The 19,654-nt window shown below is 35.4% G+C and overlaps 1 protein-coding gene across 1 annotated transcript in view; it reads left to right on the forward strand.

The window, feature by feature from the left end:
* Window positions 1-19,654, forward strand: part of SPAG17 (sperm associated antigen 17) — a gene marked incomplete at its 5' end in the record, with an annotated part of 113,297 nt that overhangs the window by 40,909 nt on the left and 52,734 nt on the right. The window contains 15 exons of the mRNA XM_084273881.1: window positions 97-178; window positions 546-664; window positions 1,541-1,678; window positions 1,758-1,871; window positions 3,209-3,359; window positions 4,936-5,166; window positions 7,815-7,903; window positions 8,573-8,689; window positions 10,118-10,272; window positions 14,093-14,205; window positions 15,880-15,974; window positions 16,995-17,049; window positions 17,146-17,231; window positions 18,428-18,539; window positions 19,100-19,228. Coding sequence (XP_084130007.1) covers window positions 97-178; window positions 546-664; window positions 1,541-1,678; window positions 1,758-1,871; window positions 3,209-3,359; window positions 4,936-5,166; window positions 7,815-7,903; window positions 8,573-8,689; window positions 10,118-10,272; window positions 14,093-14,205; window positions 15,880-15,974; window positions 16,995-17,049; window positions 17,146-17,231; window positions 18,428-18,539; window positions 19,100-19,228 — 1,786 coding nt within the window. The remainder of the gene's footprint in view (window positions 1-96; window positions 179-545; window positions 665-1,540; window positions 1,679-1,757; window positions 1,872-3,208; window positions 3,360-4,935; window positions 5,167-7,814; window positions 7,904-8,572; window positions 8,690-10,117; window positions 10,273-14,092; window positions 14,206-15,879; window positions 15,975-16,994; window positions 17,050-17,145; window positions 17,232-18,427; window positions 18,540-19,099; window positions 19,229-19,654) is intronic.

Below are 19,654 nucleotides of genomic sequence, written 5' to 3' on the forward strand. Positions count from 1 at the left end.
CAAAGTTCAGATGTAATTAATTTCTCCTCCTTATACATGCGTTCCTCATTTCTTCACTGTTTCTAAGGCTTTTTATCTTTGTTTTTGTTCCTTTAGCTACAACCACCATCACAGATTGCATCTTTAAAAAATAAAGGACAAGAAGAAGAAATTCTGCCAACAGTAATTTTGTCACAGGGTATGTATGTCTAAAGGATTAAAGCATTGGTCTGTGGCTGTTCATTCTGTTGTGCCATTCATTCATCTAACAGCACAAATCCTTGAAATTATTTGCACAGTAAGCTCAATGTGTAATTCAATATTTTCAGACTCTTTTCTTGGTGGACATATTGTGAAATTCTCTGGAAACTGCAGTGGTGATAACTAAGGTCTTTAGAAATTCACTTTTTCAGACTGTTCCCAGTCACAGTCAGATTGAAAAGATCTACAGTCATGACCATTGTTAGTCTCTTTTAAGAAAAAATGTCTGAAGCTGTAACTGGTTGGTGATATAATTTGATGTTTCTGAAACAAATTATCTTAATGTTTTATCTTTATTACAACAGAGGAAGAAGCTGCTTTTTTTACTCCCTCTGTAGACATGAGGTATTACAATGACTTGCTGAGTCAGATTCCAGAGGAATGCTTTTCTGTACCCTTAATGCTGAACTGCATGTTGGAACAGGTGAGAATATTCTCTATATAATTCCTGTGGCTAATATGGCTTAGACCTGGTATAATGAATCCGTCAAAGATCAGTAAATACATCTGTTTCAGCCTAAAATCAGAATGCACATGGAGGCACTGAAGGGAACACAACTCAAAAGTGTTGTTTGGTCCTCTTTTGTATTGTGCGCTTGCCCTGTATATACAGTGATATTCCAAAATTAGTTTTTCAAGACTACAGATCCACTATAATCAACTGAAGAAAAAGGTATAATTTCTTAGCAAAGTCAATAACAAGTTTTCATGTCTTGCAACAATGTTATTGATACTGAACTTTTATCAGTTTACTCCATACTTAGTCTTAGAACTACTTCTAGAAATGGCAAATATCCGTGGCATCTATCAGCCATACAGATGAGACTTCATTGTGTTCAAGCATAATCTATGAGTTAACAAAGGCCCACAGTCTGGCTTGGATTTTCCTTCTTTTAGAAATAAATTTCTAGCACAATCTTATTTTTTGACTTTTTTGTCATTTAATCTGAAAATAGACTTGGGCAAAAGTACTCAAAATGAGGTCTGAGATCGTATATAGACCTAGTTTTATTTATCTCTGTCCTCTGTTCATTAACAATTCTTAAGATTGGAAGTTGAAAATATTTTTCTTCTCATCCTCCTGAAAGTGAATACTAGGAAAAACCATTTAATACTGTTTCCTGTGGTCTTTGTTGTAGGCAGAAGCTAACACCAAGAATTGCATTTCTATTACTTGAAGAAAAAAATTGCAGGGTTTATGGATGTGCATTTATCTTATAGCAGGATCTGCTTGCTAGTTTTAATGAAGTTAAGCAGCAGTCATACTGTAATGAATGCTAACATATATTATATTTGCCAGGTTATTGCAAGTGAAGAAGACCTTACACCACCGAGTCTGGTAGTGCCAGAGCCCCGGGCAGATGGGCTACATCATGACATTGCAGATCATATAGCATCTGTCCTTCCTTCTCTTCCACTTTCTGAGAGTGAAAAAAAGGTTTGTGTTGTTTTTTGTTCATTTTCTAAATTGACAAATCTCATTATTGGGGTTTAATACATTTTTTCTTTTTTAACAGAATTTATATGACTACTTTTCTCCAAAATACAGTGAAAGAAAGACCACCACACCCAAGTACCCTCTCTTATTTAACTATCATGATATGTTGGCAAAGCAGTTGCACCTGCTGAAGGTATAGTGTTACCTATCATATATAAACAGTTTTAAAGTCCAGAGGTAGAGAATACTCAATGCAGTAGAAAGGATGGAGTGGTGTTTTTTTCAAAGCAAAACAGTATAGCCTAGATTTTTCCTACTGAGATAGACAAACTAACGTGTTTAGTCTGCTTAAGAAGCAATAGCTTACAGCTCCTGACAGAAGACATATCATTGACATAGAGCAATATATTGATTTCAGTAATCTGTTTGCATTATTAATAATCATATTTAGCCTTTAGCGTAGATAGGAGATATTACAGAACTCTGTTGATTCACTATCATCAAACAATGATGAAACTCTGGAAAATGAGTTACAAAATTTATAACAGTGATTTAGCATGTAGACTAGATTTAATACTAAGATGTAGAGAAGTGTAAGAAAAGAGTTTATTAGTGATCACAAGAAGTTTGTTCAGCTTGGCTTAATAGTTGGAGCAGAGTGTATGTCCAAGACATTGACAAATTCTAACAAAGGCAGAAAGGTTCACAGGCAACAAGATTTGGGATTATTTAGAAGTAACATTTCCAAGAATTTCTGAACCAAAAAAAACACAGTTAATTCCTAAAGTTTTTCCAAAGCCAGAATATAGTTTTACCTTTAAAAGAGTATTCAGAAACAAAATGAGCTTGACACATTTGAGGTACACAAGCAGAAGGCAGGACTGAGTAGTCGCTGAGAGACATGCTCTTAGCAGACATATGCTTGATGAATATGATGTACTTGCTGCAGAGGAAATTCAGGATATAGCACAATGCTTGGGAAGTGGATAGAAGAAAATTATTTGGAACATCAGAAGCAACAGTCCAGGAAAGAGGTACTGTAAGCGCATAATACTAAAAAGAGCAAAGCTGAAAGATAGCAGTAAGTCTCAAAAGATAAATCCTTAAATGTATGGGGATGCTGGTGTCACAAACTAATCATTGAATTTACAGACCATTACTATGAGAAGTGGCACAGACCAACTGAAAGATATATGGAAGGTGCCTTCTGTCTGAATAAATCAGTACATATTTCTGTGTTCTAGAACTTTTGAGTCTAGCTAGCACAGGCAAATATCTTCTACCAGATGTCTGATTTTATACCATCAGTTATTCTCTTACATATCTCATTTTTTCTGCCTAAAATATCTCGCAACATGGTTCAATGACACACTATAAGTACTTGCTCAAATTTAAGTTTATATTCAGCTGGCTCAGGCTGAATGCTTACATCTTTTGCTATAAAAAGACTGCTTTATTCAAACATAATTTTTAGAAATCCACTGGTGGGAAAGTAAACGTTAGCTCTGGTACTTTGGTTTTTTGTTGCAGGTCCAGGGGAACTTAAATCCAGAAAAGATTGAACATGAAATGATGGATAAACTGCCCCTTACAGAACTTATCCGTTTCACCCTTCCTTCAACTGAAAACAAGACAAAACGCTTGGCCAGGATTCATGAGCTCATGCATTATTGTACCAGTGGTAAACTGATTTTCTTTTTCATTGATATAGCTTCCATTTTTTCTTATGTTTGATGATCCTATTAAATATCAGGAATTTCGGGACAAGTCGTTTCAGGTGCCTAAAACCTTTGCACATTGTTTTCGCATTCTTGCTTATATTTTAGCCTACTGTATAAGTTAGGGCTAACTTTAGACCTCAGTTGCATGGTTAATGTGCAAGTCTATGCTGGAAGTATGTTAGAAGAATTTATTTATTTGTGTCCCCAAATGCACAAACAGTACATCTGAGAAGGCAGTATATGCATTTTTTTTTTCCTATTTTGATCCTATGATGTAGAATGCATTTTGTGAGATACTGATATAAACTGTATGTTTATTTACCAACATCCTTTTGGGTGAGAAGCACATGTATCTTAGGTAGAAGATTATTTTTTTGGGGGGGATAATAAATTGATTTCTATTTAAGCTGTAGGTATTAATAATGAAATGGCTTGTATAGCTTCATCAAAGCAAGAATACATTCACTTCTACAACCATAATCCCTTCTGCAGTTACCTTTTTTTGGAGTGTGCATACCACCGTGACGTATGCTGTGAAACAATCCCAAAGATTGCGTAAGGACCCTTAGGTAGTTTTGAAAGTTTACTCTAGATTACTAAGAAATATAAACACCCAAATCCCTTTAGTTACATTTATGCCATCAAATATGGCACAGGATTTGAAGGTACTTTCCCAGATATTCAGTCCTGAAATCCCTTGTGTTGGAATGATTTACACTCACTGGATTGTTTCTAGTTGTTAGTATGCTCATTTTGGACATTAAGTTATTAAGGTATTTGATGGTCTTTGCAGGATCATACTGTATTGCAAACTCTCCCAGCTGTTAACTTAGCTAGCAATATCTTCACTTTTATCAAGAAGGTGACTGATTTGAACAGGAGATGAGACATCCAGCATTTTCACAATGTGTGACATACTTCGGCGTTTAACTACCATAAAAAGAAAACATTCAAACTCAATGTATCAAAATGAAGATACTCTTTGTATGGTTTGGGCACTGAACTACCTGTCTTAAAATTAATTCAATTATATAGTTATATATATAACAATTACCATTGTTATATGGACACCAATGCATACAGCCATAAATAGGATTTATTATTGCCTTTGCACCTTGCATACTTCTGTGTAAGTAATGTTAAAATTTTGTCTGAAGAGACACTTGATAGTTGGTTTGAGAAGCTACAGATAATTTTAAAAGTTTATGATAATGGAAGTCTTTTCATGAACTGAAAAGTTGTTAACTGGTTTGATAAAGTCTACTCGGTATTTTAAAATCAAAATCATTTATATGAAGTTAATGAGCCAGGAGGTATTCAGATGTAGGAAGGTGGATTAATAGTTATGCATATCATTTTGCAATTTGGAAGCGTTCATCTTCGAATGCAGTGTAAAATTTAGCTCACATAATTTGATCCAGTACCATTAAGGAAATTATTGTTGGCTTTTGCAGAGTTGCCAAGAGCAATACACTTACATAGTCTTCTGCTGAGCCATAAGGATGTTTTCAGTTAATGATTGTAATTCTTTTATAGACTGTCTGAGTTGGGCTGAAGTAGAAAGAGCCTTCAGAGTATTTACTTTTGAAAGCTTGAGGCTGACTGGGCTGAGTGAATCTGGTGTCCTGGAGAGCTCTGGATCTATGGTTGGAGGTGATTCTGAAGTGTCTTACATCCCTTGGGATAATCCAGCCAGGTTTGCAAGACAGATGAGACAACTGTTCCTTATGGAAAAGAAGCCTAACAGGAGATCTTCAAGAGGCTCTGGTAAAAACCTTACATTACTCCTGAAGAATCTGACTCCACTATGTATTTTACCATTTTATCATTTGCTATTGCAGGGTTGTGATTTTTCTTCCTTGTACAAATCACTGAAATTTCAAGTATGGTATAGACTGCACACTGGTTATGTAGGAATACTAGATAAAAGCAAAAGCTAGCTATTTTGTATGACAACATTAATTTATTTAAGCAACACTTTAAAACATTATCAATAGAAAAGTATGGACTAGAAAAAATTTATTCCTTGTGACATCAAGTATATTTTAGAGATAAAAAATACTGGATATAGGCTTAAATACCTTTCTGAATACAGACTCACCTGAATTATAATGGCATCTGAGTCTTTGCAAAGTCAGTAGCAACCATAGAGTGAAATCAAAAGTGATGTATGAGACTAATTAGATGGCTTTTCAGCCTCAAGAAAAGAAAACTCTGAGGAGACCTTATTGCGGCCTTCCAGCACTTAAAGGGGACCTGCAGGAAAGATGAAGAGGGACTGATTACGGACTTTAAACGGAAAGAGTGTAGATTTAGATTAGATAGTGGAAGGAAATTCTGCCCTGGGATGGTGTTGAGGCACTGGAACAGGCTGCCCAGAGAAGCTGTAGCTGCCCAGAGAAGCTGTAGCTGCCCCCTCCCTGGCAGTGTTCAAGGCCAGGTTGGATTGGGCTTTGGGCAATGTGGTGTAGCAGAGGGTGTCCTGGCCCATGGCAGCAGGGTTGGAACTAGGTGGTCTTCCGACCCAAACCATTCCATGATTCTATGATTACTAGTGAATGAATATTAGGAAATGCAGAGTATATAATTTACACAAGGACTCTAGAAGTTGGAAATAAAAAGTTGGAAATTAAAAAGGTGTGTTATATGTTGTAATTATGCATGCATACATACCTCTTCTTTTGAAGTTTTTGTCTTCTAGGCTTCCCTGTTCTTTCACATACAGGTTAATGCAGCATAAAGTTTTGGCATTCAAAATTTTGGGCTGAATTCAGAAGTAATGAGGAAAGAGGAACGTGCCTCTTAAGTGTTGAAGAAAGTGAGACCAATGGAAAGAAATCAGAATAAGGCTAACATGATAGAACTGAAGTCATGGCATAGTTTAAACATCAAGTTTTCATGTCACATTAGACTCTGCATTTGGCCAGAAATATGTGAAAACCGCCAAGTTAAAATCATGAAGAATGTCTGAGCCATGTTTCATCAGCAGTCTCTGCAAATAGTATATCTTTAGCAGGTTACTATGTGGCATCTGAACCACTATAACTATCTCATTCATATTAGAATAGGAACATATTAGAGAGCAGGAACAGAGTTATAGAAGACCTCTTGTGGACCATGCAGAGTGAATTTTCTGGACGAAGTTAGGAGCAGTGTTGTGCAAGAAGCAACATTGAAAACAAGTAATTATTTTTCTGGAATGCAAGAAAAATAGAACTTAGGTCAGTTAAAGTTGCTTTACCTTTAGGTTCGTGATATTGCCTGTGGTTCCCTAATATATATGTCTAGGCAACCAGCTTAGATGGGGTCCTTTCCTTAGAAGGTTGGAGCAGACATAAATTAGTCCTGGTTATCTGCCTGCCTTCTGAATTTTGGAAACCTTTTTTGGTTGTCAGTTTGTTCTATTTTTATGTTAGTCACTATACCAAATATTGCAGTTACAAATGTAACCACCAACATTTCTACACTTCTGCAGCACAAAAGCAAATACCAGGAAGAGTAAACATTTGCTTTCAGATGTCTTAAGTCTTTTAAAGACAGTCAGGAAACAGGTCTAATTTCCTACAGGAGCAGAGCCTAAAAATATATGTCTGGAAGTTGAGCTGCTTATGAGCAACTTATGAACAAATGCTTTCTGAAATATTTTATCCCAGGAAGAGTATTTTTCTTTTATGTGTTAATTTCGATCAAGTATTAGTGAACTCTGCCCTGACTCAGGGCAGAAATAATTCTGTTAAAAGTAAATTACTTTTTTAAGAATTATGAGAATATAGAAGATAAAGTCTCCATGTGATCCTGTTGCTATCAGGTGCCCATTGTAATGATGGAATGACTGGTCAAATATTCGGCAGAAGTAATATTACATCAGTAGCTTACAGAACTCTATAAATCCAATGAATTTAAATTTTATAATTTGCATTTTTCAAAAATACATTAAAATACAGAAATAAATTCGTTTTCCTTCTCTTTTTTTTTGTGTCATTTGTGCAAAGGAATGTTTGTTGTTGCTTTTCAGTACACAGATAAATGGTTCTGGATCTGTCCTCACAGATAAATCCAGAGGACACTTCTTAGATTATTTTTAGTAGTTTTGACTATGCAAAGCCATAGGACAGGTAAAGAGGGTGATTTGAGTGGGTCTTACAAAAATTTTTTTGGAGGTTTGGTTTTGGGTTTGGTTTTTTTTTTTAAATTAACTGTTTCGCACTTGTTGTCCCTGTATTTTAAAGTGCCCTTTTAGGAAAGAAGTGTGGCAGAACTGATCCTGTATTAATTGGACTAAGATCATAAAAGTGTAAGCTTCAACTTGATGGCAGTCTCATCAGGGAGGCTAAGGAAATTGCATCGCTCCAACCTTAGTGTTTAGGGATTAAATTTCTGGAACATTTCTTAAAAGTTCTGCTTTCAATTTCCAGGACGTATAGAAATGAATGGCAAAGATCGAAGAGATGATCTGGATGATCCTGTTTTGAACAAAGAATTAGATCATCTTATTTCTGATATGGCAAGTGTGAAGAATGGAATAAACTATACTCTATAGCATGAGACAACAGAAGATACTGTTCAATGCCAGGACATGTTACTGGGGATGCCTTTGCAATGCTGCATGCAAATGTTAATTTTGTGATGTTCGGCAAATAATACCATAACTTTTAAGCACTATGAAATCACTCTCTTTGAATTCTAAGACGGTGGGTCTTGGTAAAGCTATTAATGACAATTGTGTGCTGGTTTCACTGAATGCCAGGGTCCAAATACTAGCATGAGATTTTGAGAGAAATTGCCAAACTATGTCACACTAATAAACTGTGTAGTTTGGCATCTTCAGAAACACCTGCCTGCCATACAGTGCTGGATAAATGTAGCAAACTTAAAATTACTTCATACGACATGTTTAAATATTCATAATTGCTTACAGAACTCAAAAACATATAACCTAATAATAAAAATATTTAGATTATGTTTGCCATAAAATGGCCAAGACCAAAAGCCTTTGGGAGTAACTGTGTTTTTTATTAAATACTGCCATACGGGTCTACACATGGGCAGCATTATGCAATTAACTGTGATGCAACATGGGATGCTGTCTATTAAGTCAACAAGATTATAGTTAATTTAATACAACTGACACTGAAATGTTGATATTCATTACTTTGTTTTGGTGTATTTTGAGGTGAGTCTGGAAAACTGTGGCCTAGGACCAAACTTAGAAGAAATAAAAAAGATACAGAGGCGTTGTTTGACAGACTGGAGTTTCACTGAGCATTTTCAGCCCCATGTTCTTCCTCAGGTATCTGTGAACTGACAATCTTCTGTATGCAGTCACCCCTCAGAATGCTGTACAAAGAATTAGCAGGCTATAGGGTATTTCCTTGCTGGATAACAGACTCAGTTCTATCCCTTTTATATTTTACCAACCACTGTTGTTCTTTAGTTGTTTTTCAGTTTCTTGTGTGAAATTTAGTTTGTAATGGGTTTTTATTTCCTGGTTTGGCCACATTGCAGATGGTAGTAAATCTTCCAGCTAAACGTGTAATGAAGGCAAAATTATCTTAGTGGTGATCCTCCCTGGCAGTTAAGGGTTTCATTAGTCCAGTGTATGTGAAAGCATACTTTGCAGTATTTTATGGGCAAATAGAAAATTTTGTTGTAATGATACTTCACCCTTTGAAGGCTAAAAGCTTAATTTATAGAAACCTCGCAGGCTGAAAACTAAATCTCATCTTGCAGAAAGGCAGAATGACAAATGTTAAAGATAAGTTCAAGCATGGATTGCTTCAGTTGGTAGGCATTCTCATGGGAGGAGTGGATTATTAGTTCCTGTGCTACCTTGAACTTCATATGCTGCAATTCTTATTTGGTCCTGACATATGCTTTGTGAGGGTGAAGGAATGACTGCTTTTTCAGCACCACTTTAGCATCACACTTGAAACTCTGACTATACATTTCAGTAAATGGGGAATTCCTTTCTATGTAACATGAATGGCTAAGTGTCATTAGTTAGTGAATCTAGTCAACAGATACTGATGGAAAATAACTGCAACAGAAAATAACATTTTGTCAAAATATTTCCTTATACTACATGTCACATAACATAATTTTTACACCATCTGATATCAAGGTTTTCATGTTTAAAGAGAGTATGTGTGGATATGAAATTCTGTCATTTTTATTTCAGTTGCATAGTTTGGTAAAAATACTCCTAAGTCTTTTTTCTAGTTATAACTAGAAAATGAATTTCAGCTGGTAGACAGTTTAAACATTGAAAATGATGGGGGAGTACAAATCAGAGCAGAGTAATATAGAATACAGTAAGCTTCAGAGATGTGTAGGCCATAGTGTAGCAAATCGAATACCAAATAAACTTATTGAGCTTAAAAAAAATAAATTTGTTTTCTTTGTACCTAGTATATGATAGTTCTACTTCTCTTTACTATTTATTTCAGTGTATTTATTTAGTATTTATTTGTTTATTACTTAGCAGAACTTACTTATTCATGGTCATTCTCAGAAGGTAGTGCATATTCTCAATATGAATAGCATTGGAGTTTCAATTTCCACTTTCCCTAACACCAGATTCCTGGAATACAGATGCTTTGCATACATCTTTAGGAGAGTGAAGTTCACAAGCACCTTTTGCTAAAAACACTGCTGTGCAGCATCAGTATATATGCTACTGTCTGCAGGATGAATGTACCTTTTTTTCTTTCTTTTTCAGGTTCTTCATACTGCTTCCCAAGAATATAGATGTATTGATTCGTTTTATCATACCCTAGGTAATTCTTTGCTAATGGTTCTTCACAATCCCATGAATCAGCATCGTTTGTGCCAAGAGACTTGGAATACTGCATTGCACTCTGATGTTGGATTCAGGTAATCAATTCTGTCTTTCATATCTCTTTCACAGTAATTTTCAATTAAAGCCTGCATGGCTATGCTTGGGGCAAAACTTTGAAATTAAAAGATAACATGAGGTAAAAATAGACTTACAAGAAAGCAAGTCACACTGGTGGAAAACAGTGCTGTATCAAAAGAATTATTTTGAGACAAAGCTTTTCCAAGTTATGACAACCATGCAGGAATTCTATGTGACTCCTCAAACTATAAAAATATATAATCACAGAATTACAAGGTTGGAAAAGACCTTTAAGATCATCGAGTCCAACCATACCCATCCTCTACTAAACCATATCTCTTTAGTACATCATTTACCCGTCTTTAAAATACATCCAGGGAAGGTGACTCGAACACTTCCCTGGGCAGCCTGTTCCAGGTCCTGACAACTCTTTCAGTGAAGAACTTTTTCCTAACATCTAATCTGAACCCTCCCTGGTGCAGTTTTAAGACCATTTCCTCTTGTCCTATCACTTGACTGAAAAAACCCACACCTTTTTTATACCTTCCTGAAGACATATTGTATATTTCATACTTTTGGTCTCAGTCAAGGAACTCTGTATGAGTCCATCTCAGCTTTTTCAGGCACTTCAACTTAAATTATTTGCCATGAAAAGAGGCTTTTGTGATTAGCAGTGACTCAGACCAGAGCCATGAGATTTACCAGCAGAAACACAAAGTTTCTTGGAGAAAATTCTGTCTGTTTTGTGGTTGTTAGGCAAATCCACCTGGTCAGTCTTTTTTTGATGTTGCAACAACAAAAATTCTTGTCCAAAAGACAGTGACAGATGGTGTGCTCAAAGAAACCTGCACAGGGCTGATACATATGCAGTGGGACCAGTAGGACACACACACCCTTCTGGAACTGACACTGGAGACCAGATCACATACCCTAGTATATCTAACATGTCACTTGGTGTTTACATACACTAACACCTCATCCCAATGGCATATTGTTGTTGTCCTGACTGTAGAGCAGACAGTGAGGAACCAGACCCACTCAGGAAGCATTTCTCTTTGAAAAAACGAACTTCATCTATGGGGTCCTTGAACAATTTGACTCATCATCTTGAAAGGACATTGAAATAGTCAATTCAAGGCCAGTTGAAAAATATGAAGAGCTTGTGATGCCTGCAAAACAAAAGTTGCTAATTTTGCATCCAAAGAAGGAATGAAGCATGTTCTCTGGTAAATTCATTATAGATCTGTTGAGGATGGAATAGCTATATCCTTCCTCCTTCTTACTCTTCTACATACTCTAGAAACAGGGCTTAGACATGAATGATGGCTTCAATTGGGCATGCCATCTTTGCTCAGAAACATTCCATCTGGTTCTGTTTCAAAGCAGCAAGGAGTTCCTAAAGAAACTGGAATGAAAGGAAAGCTAATGTGCTTTGCTCCTGTTCCATAGAAGCATTCAACATCACTGCTATGTATGCTACTTAGTATCTTTGAAGAGCTGTGGGTTCTCATTTTATTCTGTGACTTTTTCTTTGCAAAATAATCAGGACAATTTCTGACTTTATTCAACTTTGCTAAAGATCATGTCAGATGTCCAGACAAGCATCATAAATATTTGCTAGTGTATGTTTCCAAGCAACATAACACTTCTGTGGAAGACAGTCTTTAAATACCTGGAGTGCTTCAAACTGTTCCCTGCATTAGCTTCCAGATCCTGCTGAGTCACCAGAAACAGGCACAAACCCTACTTATTAATTAAGCAGTAGTATTACTAGTTTTTACCTTTATATGAAAGAACTGGCTCCTGATCTGATGAGTTTAGTAACAATTTAGTAACAATAACTTAAGAGTTAGGCTTTCACACAGGAGAGTTACAAATACACCACAGATGGTGTGCTTGACTATCCCTGTTAGGAGTTGTCTGTCTGTTTACCTGTTACTTCTTTATTGTGACATCTTACAGACTAAAGACCCTCTTTGTAGGGTTGTCCCATATTTGCTGTCTGGCATAAAATTCTATTACTTGCTGGTCAGTTGGTTACAGTGGGTCCTGTTACAGCAAATTCTCATGTGAGGGAAAAATTAAATTTCTTATGTCACAATAGCTTTCCTCATGGAGATCCCAGTTACGCTTCCTTCTTTATGGATTTCAGGTCCTATAATTCATGTAAAACGTGAAAATTCAGGAATGGTGCTATTCAAAGGGTGTAATCCAATGGATGCTACTAAGGGTATCCAAAGACATTGACACATATACTTACAGTTATAAATGTGTATAAAACAAATTCTTGTTAAGGAAAGTGGCCACTTTATCAGGAAGCCAAATGAATTCAGACATTATCAAAACTATTCTTTTGCTCAAAGTTAATCTTAATGACATTTGTTTACTGTTTCATAGTAAACACATTACACAAGTTACTGGAAAAGATTAATCCTTTCTGAGAAATGATTGTGAGTCAGACATTGGCAGTAGTGACATCAGAATACATATTAATAGAATGTGTATTTTTGACTTTGAATGACTGTTTGATTGCTTTAAAATATTTTCCACGCGAATAACCTCGTTTTTATTTATAACGTATATTCATCTTCAAGTTATTCCAGTACTGGCAACTCTAGCTTCCAGCCTGGTTCTGCGTTTTGTTTTCAACACCTTTGTTTTTATAGCTTGTACGCTTTTCTTAAGAAACAAGCAGAGTCACCTTGTCCCTACTGAGTGTATGATCAACAGTTTCCCCGTGCAAGTTCCCTAAAGCAAGTTCCATCTACTTTGCTGAAGCTGGAAGAAACTTGTGCATCTTTAAGCTGTATACATGAACAGTACATGAACATCTCCAGTCTGTGTAGATAGCCTACACATTAATTATCTTGGACATACAATGTAATGCTGCAACAAGAATTTTTAAACTGGCATGAGGACAAGAATTGGTTGTGCTACCTACATTTTCACAACTGAAAGCTGTAATGCATTTGAATACAATTGAATCATCTAAAATTTATGAACGTAAAAACATACTAAGACATAACAATTGATTGCTATGCATTCTTTAAAACCCCCTTTTAGTTTTCAACATGTGAAGAATTTTACTTTAGACAATTATTGTAATACTCCAAACAAGGTGTTGAGTGGTAACTATGTGTAAGACCTCCAAGATTCATCTTACCTTAGAAGCAGTTATTCACAATGAACTATTTTGCCAGTCATTTCAGACACCTTTAGGAGATGAGACAATGAAACTACTGATACCAACTGCAAAATCTGGATCGGTTTGTCATTCAGTGCTTGCTTCAATTGTTAATTGTGAATATTCTTCATGTATGCCGGGTTTACGTGCACTGATTCTCTAATCTGGATTTGGATGGCAATTTCCAACCACCTTCCTTGTCACACCAATGAAAAAGAGCTAGAAATAAAACAAAATAACACCTCATCAGTTGCTGAACAAACAAATGCAGTGTATTCTAAAAGGCAATATAAATCAAGAGCAACTAAGAAAATAAGTTATCCTCATGGTAAAACAGTGAGGAGGAGAATTAGTCTCAATGCTTCTTAAACTGAATGTCGCTGTTTTTTTACTTTCTGGATTTCCTTTGAGGACAGGCATTCTTTGGAAGAAAACTTTCCAATATCACTGCAGAAAGGAGGACCAAAATCCCAAATGTAATATGTATTAAGCAAATACAAGCCAGGCAAAAGTACCATCTCCTCTAACCTTCTCTCAAAGGTTATAAAATAATATTTTTATAAGAAATTGAGAAGCCAAGTGATCGTGTCTGACATGAAATCATATTAGTGAAAACTTTATTATGGTAAATGGAAGAATGTTGTGCTTTTCAGGAACTACCTTGAGCTGGTGGCCAAGTCCATTGAAGACTGGGTAAAAGAGGAAGAAGTCAAATACCAAGAGAAGATGGCGGCTCAGGAAATAGTGTCTCTTAAACTGGAAAAAGGTGTAGTAGAAGGGCCTTTTAAATTGTCTGCCCGTGCTTTCAGAAAAACAGGCTTCCCTAAGAAAAGTGAAAGTGGACATCTTTTTCGTTTATCCTAGAAAATATGGTTTTCATGTTAAGTGCTGAGACCGTTCAAAATACAATTTAATATATTTTTTTCATAGTGTAACCTTGTTTTGTCATCTGTATAGACATAAATATGTTTTGAAATTAATTGAAAACACATATTTAGTTTGCATCATCCTCTGTTCTGAAAACTGAAACCTTTAATGTAAGTTTGCATGTACGATAGCTGTGTTTGCTTAAGGGATTTACTTTAAGGATCACATGCAAATATGAATATCTGTTTAGATGACTAAACATCTGAAGAGATGAGCAGCAGTTAAAGCTGGCAATGTGGCTCAGGAAAATTCCTTTTTAAAAGGGCAGGATGTAAGCTGGAAATTAGAAGCTTTGGGCTAGAAGCTAAAACTGGAAATTGGAATCAGTGCGACTGCAGAGAAGTCTTTAATTGCAAGCAATGTTTGGATAGTGGAAATTGTAAGCAGTTTATATAATAACCACTAAGCAGGCAGCAAAATTTGAAAACCCCTTTTGACAAAAGTGAACTTTTGTCCAAACTGCCTATTTGTGTATTTAAATGGTATTAACAATGATTTGTGGACATTTAGCCATTCTGTTTGTTCAGCTTCTTTGAGAATGTACCTTGAAAACTTCTGGTTATGCAGTTAGCATTTACAAAACCTAACCCTATTAAAATGTCTGATTATAGTTTGGAAACGAAAAGGACAGTTATGACTTCTAAATCATAATTTGTACCTATCTAGCTGTCACAGGAGATAGATTGAGTCTTGCCCATCTTGTGCCTCATGACAGCTCACTTGCTGAAGGAAGATAATCACCCCTAGTTGAAATGTGTAGATGAGCAACAGTGTCTTTGGGTGATTTCAATTTCACTGACACTGCTGTAATCCACAATGCAATTTTTACTTTTTAATACAAAGTAAATTAATTGGAAGTTTCTGATACTATATTTTATCTTTTCTGTAGATAAGTATTGGGTATCCAAGTATGATATAAAACCACACACCTAGAGAAATACCCTTTTAATGAGTTGTAGATATTATAAAGCCCTTCTAATAAACAAGAGACAGGGTGTTTCTTTAGTGAAGGCTTGAAGGTTCAGACAGTGTTTATTCACTTTTTTGTCTTGAAAATTTTTAATATCTGACTGTTATCGAGCTTGTTGTGGTGTTAAAGCACTGGGAATTAATTCTGGAACAGCTGTAGTAGCAAAAATAAATACCATTTATTATTTATTCAGCATTGCTCACCTACATTAAAAACAAACAAACAAACAACTTGGTGCAGGAGCAAAGCCTTCAACAGCAAGAAGCAGAGGGTCAGTCTCTAAATGCTTTAACATATGTGTACTATATTTGGTCCCCAGTTATGACTATCAAGTAATACTAGTCAGATATGTGTCTTCTAACCTGAAAAGACTATTTTATGTCTAAAAATATTTAACATTGTCTTTATTCTACTTATATATTTTTACTATTTTCAAATATATATTTTTATTTACTTGCACCTATTTTATTTTCCCATTTTTTAAATGTGTATTAATTTTTAATATATTTATAACTTCATTGATTCCCTTTTCATTTCTCAAAGGCAGAATATCAGGACCTGACAATATAATGAAGACCATTGCAGAATCTCAGTCCGACAAAGGAAAAAGTGCTTTTATCCGAGAAGGTTCTCTAAAGGTGAGGCAAAAATACGTGTTTCTAAAATTTAGTGAATACCACGGCTATCTCATGAAGGTAAGCCTTCATTCTTGCATAGGCTTCACTCAGTCCTTCACTCAGTCCTCTTAGTTTTTCTGCTCCTAGCTATTTTTTGTATATTGTATTTCTTGTTTTCTTTCACTTATTCCTTATTGATTCAGTTGGGGTTTTTTTAAGGGAAGGCTGTTTGGAGTAAGACTAGACGTTCCAAAAGCAATTCATAATTGCAGTACTAGGAAATGAGTTATGGATAATACTCTACTTCTCACTGAAATTGTCTACTTATAAAGCTATGAAAACATAAGATCCTGATTCCTACTTTTACTATCTACATATCTTTGAAATTAAGGAATGTAAAGATGGTACCTCTGAGTTTCCCTATGACAGAGAATCTCTACTGATACTGGAATGTAAATAAGAAATGGTGTTAATTCTTGGGTTCTCAGATTGAGCTGTCATGGCTCAGGTTAGGCTAATGCCTAACTTGAAATTGTGAGCGCTTACCATTTCTTCCACAGAAATGTTTGTGCTTTGATATGCTTAGAACATAAAATGCTGCAGAGTCCTAAATATTCCGGAAAATCTTGGATGTCTTCCTCAAAAAACTTGATAATTCTGGCATTGATACCTCATTCATCTTTCTATAAAAGAATATAAAGACATTATCTCGCAGTTGCTTTTTGGGAATAAACTAACAAAAATGATTTGGTGATAAACATTGTGGAAAAGTGTGCAACAAAATTCTTTTAAAAATTAATCTGTAAGATAGAAATTATCATCTGATTTGTCTCCTGTTGTCAAGAATGAATGATCCTGTGGATCGAATGAGTCAGTACTTTTATGCAAAATATAGTGTGTAGTATTGTAAAACTGTAGACACTTTTGGAAAACGTGGTTCCTTTGAGTTTGTTCTCTTGTACTCTTTTCAGCATGAACATATGAAATATCTTGTAGTACAAAGAGAACTACAGTAATTTGAATTCTTAATACTTGATGTAGGCTTGGAAGGAGCAGCAGGACAGATTACTGGAGGAAGAACAATTTACGGAAAAAAATAAAGGAAAAAAAGAAAATTCTGAAGGCAAAAAGAAAGCACAGGAGATAATAATACATGAAGAAAGTAAAGAGACCAACAAGCAATCTTCCAAAGAGAAGTTTAAAGATGAGCCAGCAAAAGCCCCTGAACTCGAGGAGGAACCCAGTGTCTCAGAAATACATTCTGAAAAAGTTTATAAAGTAAGGAGTCACATTATTGCATCATATAAGGAAAGTGCTAACTATTTATATAGAGAGTCAAGATTACAGCAAAGCTATTATCCACTGTGGAATTGGAGTTCAGGGTAAATTAAGCCTAACTAGGTCTCATTAAACTCCATCATTTTAGTAGCAGATCCTTTCCTAAAAGTTTTGGAAAACAGTTTCTGATGTGTAAGATTATCCTACACAAAACTAATTCATAAACTTGGATGTTTTTAGTATATATGATATGAACATAAAGATAAGTTGATCATGGGTTTGTGCCCATGGAAAATATATTTATGGGATGAAGTTTGCCTAAAATATAATTTTCATGGGAGCAAATAGATAAAAAAAGACCTGTTCCAACTCCAATATTTGGGGACTGCTAAACCTAGTTGAAGTTTTGGCTGTCCACATTGGACATCATGTAAAAGGAGTTCACCGTTTCTTAAATTTCCTGCTTCAAAGTTAATGGTCTTGGAGTGCCCTAATACAAGCTATTGTGCCTTATATACTAACAAAGGAATATTTGTTACACAGGGAACTCTTCAGTAGTTGTGTCCAAACAGTTTTTAGCCAGTTTTCACTGTTTTATATTTGGAGAGTCCAAGCCTTGTATCCAAAACTTGTGTAGGACAATATTTTAGTTTAAACTTGCCTGAGTACAGACTTCAGTCACAGAGACGTGTAACATTTCAGTCTGAACTTAGTTGTACACTCACCTAATTTTTGCCAATTTATGCCTCTTTAGAAGACACAGCAATCTAAGAATCAGATTTACAGTGTCTGAACTCCAAAATTGAGAGAGTGGAAAGTTGAACCTTTATCTGCCCTTTATCTGATCCCACGATATTACACTTGGACAGGATTTTCCTTTCCTTTATATGTTAAGTCACTGGTCTGCTTGCTACTCTTTGATTTCCATGATGGCTCAATACCACGGAAGGACCAGATTCTGTTCTCATGTGTAACAATTTACTTCAGTTAGAAACTGAGAAATTATTTAATATGAGATTAACATACTATGTATTTGCTAAAGTTGTTTAGAGTAGTTAAGTACCTAAGCAAAAAAAAAAACAAAACAAAAAAAAAAGTTGATCAGAACAGTTGGGTCCTGTGGATTTATCCTTTATTTGCCTCTTTCATGGCCTCTGCCTTTCTTATTACACATAATCTAAAACTTGTTTTTCCAGTTTCTTGGATATAATACAGGGGAGGATGTCATTCGAGTTACAGGAACCAATCAATATCTTTTCCCATCTGATGGAGGACAGATTCAAGTAGAGAAGATAGAGTTTGTAAAAGGTAATTGTCTAATTCTTTATGCTTTGTTTTGACTCAGTTAATAACTGATAGCATAGTTTCTTAATTCATAAATGCTCTTGTCTTAGTAGTAGAAATTCAGTTAAAGACATTGTGAGAGTACCATGTAATTCCCTATTAACATCTATAACTACTAATGTTTACATTTTCCTGCAGTATGTTAACAATTGATAGATAAATAAAGTACCAGAAAATTAGAAACGGAGAAAAATAATTTCATATTTATCACTTCAATAGCAACCAATATATGGTATTCCAAGAATGCATGTTCCAAAAATTTGTACAGTCAAATGCATTATATCTAAGCAACAGGGTTATTATTCTGCAGTCTCTCAGATCAAATCATCAGGAAGTTTTTGATCACTCATTACAAACTCATCTAATCATAATTTTATTGGCTCGGTCTCCTACTAAGCTATTCAGTTCACTTCTGAGCAATTTTCTTTTTTTGTGTGCTTTATAGCTGCAGGTGTAGGGTTTTTTGGGTGCAGGGCAGTTCTGAAGCCTGGTGGGAGAAATAAAGATATTCCGTTGCTTCGCAGGTCCAACTTTGGTAAAGATGAAAGTGATAAAAGACAACCACAATTTCTTCATTCATATCACAGACCCTAAGAAAAACCTGAAAGAAAACGAAGTGCAAGAAATTAATGAAGAACAGAAAACCAGATCGGGTTAGTGGTCTGACATCACTGATTAATAGTCTGACACATTTAATAATTGGATGCAAACCTTATCCACTAACAGAAAATAAATTCTTACCAATGGTAGATGGCAAATAGGATCAGTGTTCTGTTAATAGAAGTAAAAATCCAGCTGGCCAACTTAGGCACCATATAGAGAGATCTTAACAAGATGTTAAAAGCACAGAATATGTCAACAGGTGCAAACCAGTATCTTTTCCAAAGCAAGGAAATCAATTAAAACAGTCATCGTTCCTGAAGTAGAGTTTTCTTCTTTAGTAGAGGACTCCTTCAGATCCTAATGTGGTGTAGGAAAGCCTAAGAAGATACAAACTGAATCATGTCCATTATGGTAAGAATAAATTTCTGCCCTTGAAAGGGAAGATTGCCCCCTTTGAACTGGACCTTCTTCTGTGA

Source organism: Gallinula chloropus (assembly GCF_964237585.1).
Source record: "Gallinula chloropus genome assembly, chromosome: 1".
Taxonomy (NCBI): domain Eukaryota; kingdom Metazoa; phylum Chordata; class Aves; order Gruiformes; family Rallidae; genus Gallinula; species Gallinula chloropus.